This window comes from Belonocnema kinseyi, chromosome 3 (genome assembly GCF_010883055.1).
Source record: "Belonocnema kinseyi isolate 2016_QV_RU_SX_M_011 chromosome 3, B_treatae_v1, whole genome shotgun sequence".
In the NCBI taxonomy this organism is placed as follows: Eukaryota; Metazoa; Arthropoda; class Insecta; order Hymenoptera; family Cynipidae; genus Belonocnema; species Belonocnema kinseyi.
The window spans coordinates 23377727-23392451 of record NC_046659.1 but is presented as its reverse complement, the minus strand read 5'-3'; the positions used below and the strand labels follow the sequence as shown (position 1 = coordinate 23392451).

The following is a 14725-nucleotide window of genomic DNA, read 5'->3' as shown; positions in this document are numbered from 1 at the left end:
TAACGAGGTTTACAGAATAAATTATTTCACAAAGTAATAACCATTTTTTGTACACTCGCCAAGCCACACCTTCTTACTCGAATCAAAATTCATTAGACTCACGTTAGTAAGGAATATTAACTTACCGTCTAGCTAAGATTTTGGTCTGGATTAAGGAACACTTTCAATTGTATTTTTTGATAAGATTGGTGTTTTTGTATAATATTTTGGTGGGGATCACGATAAGTGCCACACGCACAGCATATCCCAATCTCCGTCCATTTCAGTTTATTTATATTATTTTCCAACAACGAAGTATAAAGGAACTTGGGTCTAAGCTGTGACATGAAACGGAAAAAACTTAAAAACGCCTGTCAACAGAAGAAAACTGACAGGTGGTAAGCATTGGTTAAATTTCAGCGAAGACAGCCGTTCGTCAACGCGCAGCCAACACGGCGCAGCAATTCCGCGCAACTACGAGAGGCAGCAACAATCAGACACCATCATGGCCAGCGGCCATGTTCAACCAGGAGAAGGGCTACCAAAACACCGGTGAAGCGCGAGCAACACGGCGCAGTAGTTCTGCGGTGAACAGCGAATGGCACCACCAGAGGGACCATCGGGTAACACCGAGTGAACCCTGCATCGTCGCAATTGGAAGCGACCGATTCTCGGCCGAGACTCGAGGCAACGATCTTATACCTAGCGATCAGGCAGCCAATATCAACCTCAGTAGTCCGTAGGACGAAACTAATCAACGCGGTGGAAACCGGTACGAAGACACGCATGGGCGGGGGCACCTGATTAGTCGCTTTCCCTTACAGGCAGCTAATCAGCAAGCCCGACGTACCGACAGCAACCGAGAGGACTAAATAGAGGAATATTTTTGACTGAAGGAATTGACTATAAAGAAGGAAGACAAGAAGAAGTTGGCCCTGTGGCTAGAAGGTATGTGGTTAACCCATCAGTCTTTGCCGCGAGTGTTGCCAGCCGCGATTTCTAGTCCTCGCGCGGTACAACCACGACGGACCCCGTGGTAGTGTAGTGTTTTTTTTCTAATCATAGTTTCTAACTTGAAACTTTCAAATATCTCGAAAAATAGGCACTCTATGAAGAAACGTTATGAATCAAAATGTAATCACTCAAATCAGTTCCACCACAGCGCCCCTTTGGGGTTGGGGTGGGGGTAAGTTTGAAATCTTAAATAGAACCCCTATTTTTTATTGCATATTTAGATACTTTGGATAAAAATGCGTATGATTTGCCTGAAACATTTTTCTCGCTTTGTGATAGATGGCGCTGTAATTGACGAAATTCAATTTTTCTTCATTTTACTGTTACTGAGAATGTACGCCTACGATTCTGCAATACTCGAAATTAGTCTTAAAACAAACTACTACTTTAAGCGTAACCCAGAAACAACGAAGTGGAAGTAGCAGCTTTCTGTTCCCTTCGGGGTGCTTGATTAACGTGAGTCCTCTTCTCGAGTTTCAGCACATGCACTTGCAGTTCGGTCAATCAGATTCTCACGTGTTGTTGTTTTTTCTTTGTACACTTTGTCTTTCAGATAGCCCCACAAAAATAAATCTGACCAAGTAAGATCTGGCGATCTTGCAGGCCAATTTATCGGACCGCCTCTATCAATCCAGCGATCATTGAAATCACGATTAAGAACTTCTCGTGCTACCGCTGAATAGTGTGCCGGACAACCATCATGTTGAAACTTTAAACCATATGTTTTGCCGTATTTCTAAGCTCAAGTCTTCAAGCAATATTAGCAGTTCATTTTCCAAAATGTCTTGATATTCTGGACCATTTAAGATGCCTTTGATAATCTGATGACCGATAAGTTTGTTGCTAATTATTCCACACCATACGTTGACAGTCCATGGACGCTGGTGTTTGACTACATGCAGCCACTACAGATTTTCAATACTCTAGTAGTTGTCACGTCCCGAGCAAAATGCGAGGGTATTTTAGAAAAAAGTGAGCAAGAGAGTGACCAGTGCGCTGATTATGTCAGGCTGGTAAGACCTGACAATTTACTTGTTTGTGGGTACGTGTCTCACTATCGGTCCTATGCGAACCGTGTCAGTTTCAGTGTTTAAATAAGAGAGAGATAGTTTTATTATCATATAATTTATTAGAAAGAGTAAGAACAGAATTAACAGTTAGGCAAAATAAACTTACATGTACCTTTCTTCGATTGAAAGGGCCAGAGAGAGTTGCTTCGTCGATTGGATCTCTGTTTTCTATTGTACGGCAGCGACGAAACCTTACCGGACGTTTGAATGAATTTATTGTTAAATAAATTCAAGGATGAGTCTTTTCACGAACGTTAACCGGCAGAATTTATTTGGAAGATATTCTACAACGACTGAAAGTCTCACCCGAGGGAACTTTAGCTCAAAGAACGACGACACGCTAACTATTTTGCGGTGATATAAAAGTACACCACTTAGTCAAGGCAATCCGTACTTCGTGGCTCGAGTTGACAGTATGACTGCTTGAACGGTAAAGACTCAAACTTCAAGGGTTCGTTGCTGGGTCTTCAAAACCCCTGGCACGCCATCCGCATATTAAAGTCGAGCGACATTGTCGGTACGACTGCTTAGAACTAAAACACATTAAGAGAGACATTTCTGGGGCTTATATAAAAAAAGTTCTTTAAAGAGTCACGTACTGTTATAAATCGGTCACAAGTGACTTCACTACGGTCACTACTGTGACAAATCTCTCACAAGTCACGTATTGTTAAAATGTAGTTTTTTGAATGTTTCGTTTACAGTGGGTTTTAGGTTACTCGAGTTGAGAATATTTATGTCTTATCTGCAGAGACTTCCGGTGATCGGTTGTCTGTTTCAGTGAGACGTTATTTTTATGCGCGACTCTTCTTATTGAGTTTTAACCATTTGTGCGAGGGACTCATGCTATCGTCAGCAATCGTGGTCAGCAATCGCGACTCTTCGCTCTCGGCCTTTCATAATTATGGATTCTATATACTACTTATCGGTACTTCACCCTTTTAGTCAGACGCTTTTGATTACTACGTCATCTGACTACTTGCATGTTCTTTCACTTGCAGTACTTTGGCAGGTGGCAGATGGTTGAACATACATATTTAATCAATTAATTTAAGCTAATCCTACGTGTGTACTCCTAATCCATATATTTGAATTCATCTTTGAATTGGTTGATGTGTAATTGATTAAAATTATGAATACTTCGGCATGATAATAGTTATAATGGTAATTATTTTATGGTGGCTGAGTGCAATTACATCCTTTCATTGACTGAGCATATGTTAAGTTATCGGTATTCTCCTGAGTTCGTATACCTATTGTAACACTTTATGTTTCTTGTGGTTTCTATCTTACCGACCGTAGCACAGTTACCATAGTTAGGTTCGAATTCGGAGAAGACTGGTAATGCATATAAGTTACCTTGATAGTTTTGCTTTTACTTTAAGAATTATTCATTAACGCATTTAATAAAAAACGAGTTGCTTATAGCTAAGGAATTTTTTTGTTTGGGGATGTAACATAGTGCATGTGGTGATGATTAACTATTCCATGGTTCGTAAAAGACGACTTGTCAGAGAATAATACATAACGAAAAAGGTTGGGATTTTTTTGTATTTGTTCACGTGCCCACTGAAAAAAAGAAACCCGATTTCGGAAGTCAACGCCATGAAGTTTTTGATGTAAAGAGACATGATACGGATGAAATTGATTACGTTTCAAAATCTTCCAAACACTCCTCTGAGACAGCAATTTCTCGTGCACTAACGTGAGGATTATTGGCCAATGCAGCTAATACAGCAATTTCATTATTTTCTCCAGTGGCTGTTGTTGTACGGGTCTTTTCTTAGCTAGGACATTTTCATCGGTAGTAAATTTTGTAATAGTATGATAAACTGAAGCACGTGACTCAATTGTATTTGGAAGACGCTGAGAGTAGAGATTGACAGCATTATCAAGATTTTTCCTAGCTTCTCCACACACCAGAACCATTTCAATTTTTTCCCGTATGGTTAGATATACCATTGTAAATTAGTATTCAGAATTATCTTTTATCTAACTAAAATGAGTTTTGTCTTAAATGTTTTTTTTTCCTAATTTACTGTACTTAAGGAAAGAAAAAAGTAAACACTTTCGTAATGTATCGATAGCCTCCGCTGACCGAAGTCTACAATAATACCCGAGCTAAAATTTAGGAATATTCAGGAAACACTGGTAATGTGAACGTATTACTTAATAATTAGTTCTCAAGAACAGACATTCGTTTTGGCATGTTTTTCAAAATGATAATTACCAAAGAGATCCGAAGCTCTATGGCCCATATTTTTAACGGATTTCAAAAAGAATGAGGTTCTACCTATGTTCGTCGCAATGTATTTTTTATATGTGCGAGTTTTTATTGCACTCGTTCAACGATTCTGTAGTGATTTGAAAAATTCTTTTTTACCGTGGTCAGTCATGTCACAATAAAAATGGTGTATTTTTTATTGTTGACGTGTTGAAGAATTGTAAGCGTGCATTCTCTGTAACAGTGAAATAAAGAAAAATTGAATTTCGTCGATTATAGCGCCATCTATCGCGAAACGAGAAAAATGTGTGAGATAAATCAGACGCATTTTTATCCAAAGAATCCGAATATGGAATAAAAAATAGGGTTTCCCATTTAAGATTTCGAAAGGGGGCGATGTGGGGCATTCGATTTTAACATCAGTGTATTTACTTAACAGAGCGATTAAATTTTGATTCATAACATTTTTCATAGAGTGCCTATTTTTCAAAATATTTGAAAGTTTCAAGTTAAAGAAATCACCCTGTATGCATACATTTTTTAAATGGGCTATTTTGTACTTGCTGGAATTATTAATAACAATTTGAGCTTTGGTCTAATTCGACGATTACTTAAAGGCTTTGATGCAAACCATTACTGAAGTTTTTGCAAAAATCACAACGAAGATGATTATCATATCACAATAATTACATAGAAAATGAGAAAGGATATGCGAAAGAATCAAGCGACGCTCAAGGTTGAGGGAAACTAATTTTGAAATAAGGTGAAATATTTGCATGCATACGAGAATCATTTCACATAAATCTTGCATGATCTTATAAGACCTTGCCTTATTATCTCAAGATTACGCTAGATAGAAACACTTATCTTTCTGAGGAAGTTAAATGCATAATTTGGTATTAACTTTCAGTATCCTTGTAGGTCTGTATGTAATTTTTGTCTTCAGTTTCCAGGATTTCTACTTTTTTCTGGTATTCTCTGCTAAGATAATTTTCTGGAAGTAAAGTTATTTAATTTCAAAACTGTTAAGGCCATAGAATGCCTCAAATGCTAAACAAAATGTTGTTTATTGCAATAATTTAGATGTCTTCATTGAGTACGTCAAGGAATTGCATAAAGTTTCTCAAGTGCACTCGAAGTTTGGCATGGAGTGCTGTAGATATTTTATAAAGCTTTCCTTGTCAGTCCAATCCACTGAGCTGACTTGGATTTTGACTATGTTCGTCAGAAATACAAAGACGGTGTCACCTCTAAAGGATTTCGTGATTTTGGGATGAAAAGAGTTTTCATTCTTGGTCTTGCACAGTCTTCTCAAGAAAACTACGAAAATATGTCTCAGTTATGGTCTGCAATTAATATAAACAAGTTTCAAGGGTGAGAGGAACTTGCTAATAGAGATTCAAGTAATAATTACAGGAGTTCGAAAGGATTCACATGGGATAGTGGAGGATATAAAGAGGCAAGAGGGGAGCTCAAGGAGAAGGTTACAAAAATACGGAAGAAATGAGAAGATTGGAACGAATCGTGGAAAAGTGAAATAGAAAGTTTGGGAAAAAATAGGAACATAAAAAACTATCAGAGAGAATATGATGCAAATAAGAAAAGGGAGTTGTATGTAATAGTATAGGGAGTGAGTAAATTAGAAGTTGGCGCTGAGGAAAGAAGAACTGAGATAATAGTCAGGAATGACGTATGAGAAGGTCGGGTGAGCTTGCATGTAGACAATGAGAGGCTACGTAAGAGATTAACACAGATCGAAAGACAAATAGAAGGGGAGCAAAGATCAAAGAGGCAAAAAATGTAATTATCAAGGAGTTAAAAGTGGACAATAAAACGGAAGAGATTGAGAATCTGATAAAAGATATAGGAGCACAAGTGACGTCAAAAAGGGTAAAAGAAGTGAAGGAAATAAAGGAAGGGCCAGAAGGTACTCGTATGCTTTCAGTGACATAAAGGTGTGAGTGCAGGTTTGAAGTAGTAGGCAGAAAGAAGTTTGTAAAAGGAAGAACAGAGAGAATAGAAAAATATATAACCTGACAGGAAAGGAGAAAAAGATTGCTGATTGAGAAGACTACACGGGCGGAAGGAAGTAAAGATAGCATGGTAATAATAGGGTGAGATAGAATTTATATAAACGCAGAGACGTGGATCTGGGATGACGAAAGATACAAATTTAGAACTTGGAAAAAAGGGCAAGAAAAGAAGAAGGACAAGGAACAGGGGAATGAGAAGGAAGAAAACGCGTCGGGGTTGAAAAAATAGAGAGGAGCGGGAGGCAAATACAAACACGTAAGAGTGGCGATGTGGAATGTTTGAGGATTAAAAAACAAGGATAATACTTACTGGAGCGGGGTTAATAAAAAAGGAAGTGATATTTATAAGCGACACTAATGCGAATGAGAAAGATTGGAAAGACGTAGAGAGATTGTTACCGAAAGCATTTATATTTGGAAGATGCAAGCATCGAGAAAGGATCACGCAAAAGGGAGAGGAATGAGTGTCCTGATATCAGACGTGAAAAAACAAGTGGCGCTGGTGGAAATAAGGGAGAGTATATGAAAGAAGAGGACGGAACAAAGCTGAAAAGAATATAAGTAGGAAAAGTGCGCTGGTGTTGAGGGGGAGACATGAATGCGCGGACTGTGGAATAAGTTAAAAGAATTTCAAGAAGAAATGCAAAACGGGGATATAGGGAGTATGGAAGAGGAAGGAGTACACTCGCTGCTAGAAAACTTAAAGTAGTGATTGATAAATTAATAGTTACAATATGTAATATAAGGTATAATATGATAGGGGAGGAACAGAAGGACAGAAGAATAAAGAAGGCTATCAGAGAAAGATAGGGAAGGAAGGGTATAAATGAAGAAATCGAGAGCAAGGAGTTCACGAAATATATCAAGGTATTGATAGGGACCCTGAAAAAGAGGGGAAAGGGAGAAGTTAGAAGAAAGATAGCGGGGGTGAGGAGAGAGATGACGAGATTAGTAGAGAGAAGAGGCAAATGAGGCAATTGCAAGTCTGTAAAATAACAAGGCTACAGGGGAGGATGGATTTTAAAATGAAGCATTGAAATATTAACTTTTAAGGCTGAAAGAAGAGATGTGGATTATTTGCAACATGGTGTAGAAAGGAGAGAGGAAACGGCAATAGAAATATGTGGAGGTATCACTCTCATGCCTATCAGATACAAAATTTATGCGGAAGTACTTTGAATGAATTTGGGAAGATATGTGTAAAAAGGAGATTCTACTAAACAAACAACAGAGTTTTAAAAAAGGGATGAAGACCACAAAAACATCTATATGCTCAAATATTTAGTTACTAGAAACCTAGGGCGTAAAAAAGAAAAATTAGTCGCACTACTTGTAGATGTTAAGTTCACATTCGACTCAGTTAACAGGAGGGTTCTATAGTTGGCTATGGAAGAGACATAAGTAGACGAAGATTTAATAAAAAGGACAAAAGAAATATTTGTGTAAACGATATAACAGTGAAAGTGAATAGGACTGAGATGATGTGTTTGAGAAATAAAACTCTTCGAGTAGAATATGAATAGAAGAATAATAGCGTGGCGTTATAATTGGATGAGGAGTTTTGAGAGCAGGGATTTTCATACAGCTTAGAGATGGTTCAAGCACAAATGTAGGATGAGATTGCGGATCTTTGATGTGCTATTATGGTCAGTGTAAAGCTATGAAGCACAAATTTAGGGTAGAAAAGATGCTGCCCAAGTTATATCCTGCAGGAAGAAATAGGCCAATAGAAAATTCTTTCCTGGCAAGTGAAATAGCCTGGAATTTTGAAGAGATACTAAGAAGGGAAGAGGGAAGCAGAATTGCGCAAGCATGTGCACGGAAGGTTATAGATAAAGAAAGAAGGGGTAACATGGTTGGCAAGTCCTAATCGAAATGCATTCAGGGCAATTGCATCAGGGCAAGGTCGCGAACGCTTAGAAGTAATAAGAGTAATTAAAATGATATGCAGCAAATAGCTATTAAGATAGTATATTAGGCTTTTTTAATGAATACATGTGATATGTAGTTATGTAAAAACTCTTAAACTTGTCATAGGGAAAAAGTAATAACAAAATAAAGAAGAAATAAAAGTTCAAAGTGACCTACGTTTTATCAAATATTTTCATTTTTTCTGACAAACCATAATTACCAGGGAGTTAACAACACTAATATTATTTAAAAAGTGTAACTATACCTGTAATTAATTCATGAATTAATATGTGCCCATACAATTATTTTAATTATATTTCGGTGGTTAACTCTGGATTTGTGGAATTGTTCATTCAAATGTTAACAGTTTTTTAAGGCATTGGTATTGACGAGAACTTCTTGAAATTTGACAATTAATAATTACAAATTAGAAATGTGGTTTAGATAACTTTAATTTTTTATTGATGTTTACCTAATTATTACTTACAAAATACTTAGATGAAAATATTAATTTATATAATATTTGAAAGCTCTTTTTTATTTTAGCACATAGTCAAACTATAATGTCGTTTAGGACATATTACTCAAATAAACGCCTAACGACTAAAAATAAGTCGACTAGGGATGAGCCGAAGGACAAGTTCGATCGAATTTTTTGGGGGCTGTTTAACGTACTCGTTGAATGCGATATTATTCGTTCAGATACTCTGAAGCCAAAGCCTCACTTTTTTATATCATTATAGTTTCATTCTTCTCCAATTAGGGCCTTTGCCCTGTTTTAGCACCAGCGAATATGAATCAGTGCATGGCAACCTAAATAAAAGCGCAACACACACAAAATGGAAACATGAAAAAGTACACTTGTTATCTTTAAAACAGCAACTTTAAATTTGCTACCGGCTTAGCAAAGTTGAAGGTTTCGTATAATGAGAGCAGGGTCCAGCTATATTCACTGATGAAATAACTAGCTCTGCTCATTAACAATCACTTTCAGATGATCAGCCACCTGATTTAAAACGTGTTCTGTAATCTAATCAGTTGATTGTAAAGGTACAAAGTACGAACCAATCTTGTTTGTAATACTTCACGACACTGATTATCTTGCAATTTTCGGAATTTCTTCCTACTTCTTTATTTAAATAATTTAATGAAATTTGCCTTTTCTTTAAGTTATTTAATACAATCAATTTATATATAGATTTATATATATATTCTATAAAAGTTGTGAACGCGTTCTCAAATTCCTTTAAATTTAAAATATGATTTGTAACCAAATTTAAGACACTTAAATTTTGTGTACAACGTTGAATTTAGACATAATCTGCGATTAACTTAACTCAATTGTATAAAAGAAAACTAGTTTGTTGTTCTAAAATCAATTAATTGGCACCTTAAAACTATAATCTCCAATCTGGTGTTAGCAGTTTAAACGGGCCAGCATAATAAGAGATTGCAGAATTTATGCTTCTAACCCCAGATTGGAGAGTAGAGGATGGAGCTACTGAAATAACCAAAAAGTTTTATTATATACAATTTTCGGTCATCAAAGTAGAAAATATTGTACAATCAAGGAGCATTTAGTGTGGCTGCGTGTGTGTGTTTCAGTAATCGAAAAATTTGATTAATTAGTACTAAAATAATATTCGTAGTACTATTAAGCAGGAGACTACTTTATAAAAAATCAAAGGAAACAATAGTAGAGAAATTGTCAACATGAGAAATAGAAGGGGGGAAATGGTATATGATGCAGACGGAATACTAGAGGCTTTCAGAGACTATTTTAGGAGACAATTCGGAGATGAAGCTATAGGACACCACAAATGCGATGTTGAACACGATGCGATAGAAAACTCAATTGAAAAAGTCTGTGTCACTGAGGTTAGGGATATAATTAAGAACTTGAAAAACGGTAAGGCTGCCGGGGTAGACGGTATTAACGCTGAAATGCTTAAACACGGTGGCGCGTGCAAACCACATAGACTGTGGGAATTGATAAATTTATGTTTCGATATTATTCAAGGAGTTAGACAAGGATGCGTTATGTCTTCATGGTTATTTATATTATTTATGGACAAGTGTTTAAGAATGGCTCTCTTCGACGAAGAGGGTGTGGATCTCGAAACAGTAAGGGTACGAGGGTTAGCGTTCGCAGATGATAAGATTGTTATGGCAGAGTCTATCGAAGACCTACAAAGAATGATAAATAAACTAGATGCAAGCATGAAGAGCATGGGTCTCAAAATTAACACAAATAAAACAAAAACTATGGTGTTCGAAGGAAAGAGTGAGAAAACACTATGCAATATTTTATTAAATGATGAGAGAATTGAACAAGTTGATAAGTTCGTATACCTTGGTAGCTTATTTACTAGGGACGGCAAAATAGATGAGGAATTAGATAGACGAATAAATGAAGGTAAGAAGGTTATTGGTAGAGCAGGTTCCCTTATCCGAAGTAAAAATATATCAAATAAAGCTAAAATGGCAATACATAATTCTATATTTGTACCGACTGTACTATATGGTAGCGAGACATGGTCTTATCAAGAAAAAGATAAGAGTAAAATTAACGCAATTGACATGAGATTCATGCGCATAATAAGCGGGAAAACGCTAATGGACAAAGTAAGTAACGAGATAATTCTAAAAGAATGTGGTGCAGAAGAGACGCTAGTAGACACATGGGAAAGAAATCGGTTAAGATGGTTCGGACATGTTCAGAGAATGCCAAATGAACGACTAACGAAACAAGGGTATCAAGGTAAAGTAAATGGCAGCGAGCCCAGAGGTAGACCGCGGAAAGAATGGTTAGAATGTGTGAATGAGATCCTACTTAGAAGAGACATAAGAAGTCACAGAAACGCAAAAGTCTACATGAAAAAATGCATGGACATAAAAGAAGCTAGAGAAGTATGCCAGGACAGGAAAGTTTGGCGGCAAACAGTTAATAAAAAGAATGTCAGTAGAGTGAATAACGCCTGAAACAAAGACCTTGGCTATTGCCCTGCCGAGTGAGTCACGCCTACCCCGAAAGCGAAATGGCTTAATGGTGTAATAATAATAATAATAATAATAATAATAATAATAATAATAATAATAATAATAATAATCAATATATATTCTAAGACAAAAATATCCACTTTACCCAGAAAATAAATACTAAAAATATAAATATACAGATTTTAATGGATAAGGGCTTATTCCGTTCGCATTAAATAATCCGTGTAAAAATGAAATTTTATCCTTTTTTTCATTTTCTATATCCAGTCAACATTCAAGTGGTGGAATAGTAATTTAAAAAAGGAGTGCAAAGGAGATCGCACAATTGAATTTACATTAAATATACGAATTTAATCATTTTTTTACCTGTTGTACATGAGTACATCAGGTTTCCATAATCGATGCGGCGGTATCCTAAGGTCCCTCACGCCTCCATATTCTGAGATGTTCCACCTCATGTTCACGTCATTCCATTCCTGCAAAACAATAACATGACACATTATTCAACTTTTCTTTTAGAATATTGATTAGGTTTGATCAGAAACTATACTTTTTACAAAGACTATTTTTTCAGAAGACAAACATCGATTCTCGATGTTGTTTATTAGGTACTTCTCAAGAAAAAGAACTATTCGGATGGATCTAAAAATAATGTTTATCTTTTTTCTTAACCTAGAAAATATGCATAAGAAAAAGGTCCCTGCTTTCCAAAATCTGACGTGTGTCTCTCAATATCAAGTTTCGTGATGTTAAACAAAATAAATTAACCCTGATACGCTTAAGTCCAATCTGAGGTGATGTTCATTAAAAAACTCTCTACTGAAAATCTCAGTCTATCTCTCTTATTTTCCAATTGATTTTTATATATTTCTCCCTTCCACGAAATTTTTGATGAGAGGGGGGGGGGGGTTAAGTAAGAGTGTAGTTGAATATGTGTCGCCGAAGCCGGGGCGGAACTAACAAAACTGAAGAACTGTGAAGGGCGAGCCATGCTCGTCCTAATATGGATTGTTGAAGCTGATTTTACCCTCATGGGTTTTAATGTTCCGTATCATAAAAGAATGTGTATCGGGTTTAACCGGCTGAACAGGGAGGTCGCGTGCATTTCTCCTCGGAGCTACACGCGAGGATGTGTACTTAGTTCACGTCCATGAGAACAAGGAGGAGCTTACCATATAAGGCAAAAGAATAATTCGCTATATTGGTATCGAGCGGAAGGGTTTCTCAGATAAACTTAAAGGGAGACAGAAAATGGATAAGCGAGTTTTAAATTACTTTAGGTAAGACTTGTGATTTTCGGTAACTGTGGTAAGCTAGGATCGAGCTGTGAAACGTTAACACATGGATCTATACATGAAACCAGATCTACCTCAGAAATTGTGAGGGTGGCCGCTTTCTGTAAGTGACGCTGAGGAAAGAGTTCGAGTTAAATATGACATGTCCCACGAATAAAATAAAATCCAAATCTTATTACGGGGTTTTAATTTCTGAATACTAAGTGGGATTTTCAAATTCTTTCTTTTGCATTCGGATTATTTGAATTAATTGCTTCTTAAAGAAATAGATATAATCCGAAGTTCTCGTGATATTCGAAAGGTTATTAAATAGAGGTTTCTAGTATATAAATCTAGAATTGGTTGAATTGAAGCCCCAAGATAACACAATAACCGGGTCTCAATATATCTATCACCAGTCTCGACAGCAGATCCTTGACACGCACTGATTTTTGAGTAACCTTGATGAAGTTCGCTTCATTATATGTATCGACATTCGGAAATTTATTTACTATTTTGAATTAGAATTGTTTTAAAATACTATTTCCCTCCATGAACTCTTTAATTGGATATATTCAACTATTTTTATTGCCCAATCCTATTGTCAATCTTAATTTTTCAAAAATATTTTGATACTTTATTGCTTTTATTCAGTACAAGTATATATGCTGTTCTCGCTGTGCATGCAGCTATGGGCTGTGTATGATCATATGGTATAGCTTTGTATATGACGCTGCTAGCATATAGACTCATAGTTAATAGATGCGAAAAAAATGAACAGTTTTAAAATATATTTATAATTGATATGGAAACAAGATTTGTTTGTATCTCTATAACAAATAGTACTATTTTTTCACTATATTTAGGCTTGCAATCGAACTATTGTTACCAAAATATTATAAAACGAGACTTCGTATGCATTCCTTCTAACTAAATTGTATATAATATGGCATGTACGTAAATAATGTATTTTTAGGACACGAGAACCAATGTATGGAACAGGTGTACAAAACACATTTTCAGAAATGTAATGACAAAACGAACCTTCTCCAGTTGACATGCATTTTTTACAAAAGGTTCATAATTAGGATCTTATCTCCTCAAAGAATTTTCTTCATGGATTGACAACCATGTCGTCGAAGAAACCACTTAAGGGAGTTTAAAATACGCTTAAGACTACACTTTTTCGGAAAAGTCGTCTCATTTACACCTGGGCCGTTAATTTGATTGGTCTCGCCGAGAAATCTTTTGCAGGGATCATACATTTCCCTCACCACGAAGATTTTATATGCCTGGTGCATGGATGGCTTGTCGTTTCCTCGAGAAATGAGCTGAAGTAGATAGACAGAGGTGTTTCTCATTTAAGGTTCCTACAGTAGAACCTCGGATACTGTGGCTTTAGATACTGTCACACCTCAGACACTGTATCGTCAGCTGTTTCGTGGACACAGTAAGAATCAGGTGATTAGCCCAGGGCCGACGCATCCGATAACTTTATCATACAATCAAGGGCTTTTACAATCTTCATGACATCGTATCGATACCGTCCTTGACCATGCTAAGTTTATTAAAATATTCTTAATGCCATAGTCAAATCATGCCGTGCAATTTGTGAAACGAATTTTGTTTAAACAACTTCTAGATTGTTTATAATTTAAATGGCGCATTACATTTTGAGTAGCCAAACATTATATCTTGGACGTGTTTATCAGAACGAAGATCTTTCTAGAACTTTATTGCATGATACAATGCATTAGTTCTTCTCCTTTATCAGTTTGTTGCCAAACAGTAGATCTTAAAGATAAAATCCAAAAAGAGCTGAAAATTTGTTTAAACGTATTTCTAAAGAAAATTCATAAACTAAAACAACCCTGCGAAAAATGACGGATAAAACTCAGATAAGAACCAGATAGACGTTGGTTCTTATATGGCGTTATTGGAATTAGACCCGGGTTTTGTCCCCGGTTTATACTCGGTCCTTGATCAAATTCTGTCTGGATTGATATTTTTATCTCCGGCTTTTATATGGTTCTCAGCCGGGACTTTCAAGATTTGTGTCCGGTTTGTAGTCGGGATTGGACCTAGATTATACCCGGCACTTGCCTAGGTTCTATCTGGGATCAGATAAAATCTACCGGATTTCTACATGGGTCTTATACGGTTCCTTAAAACTTCTGCCCGGTATTTAGGTGATGTTTATCCGAAACGTACCCGGATCTT

General features: G+C 36.4%; 1 protein-coding gene and 1 long non-coding RNA gene across 4 annotated transcripts in view; one reads left to right on the top strand and one right to left on the bottom strand.

The window, feature by feature from the left end:
• The window catches only part of LOC117170347 (neuronal acetylcholine receptor subunit alpha-7-like), a 1604403-nt gene that overhangs the window by 802962 nt on the left and 786716 nt on the right, over nt 1–14725 (bottom strand). Inside the window, exon 4 of the mRNA XM_033357087.1 lies at nt 11598–11707. Coding sequence (XP_033212978.1) covers nt 11598–11707 — 110 coding nt within the window. The remainder of the gene's footprint in view (nt 1–11597; nt 11708–14725) is intronic.
• LOC117170349 overlaps nt 1–14725 on the top strand; it is a 371702-nt gene that overhangs the window by 257357 nt on the left and 99620 nt on the right. The gene's annotated exons all lie outside the window — the stretch shown is intronic.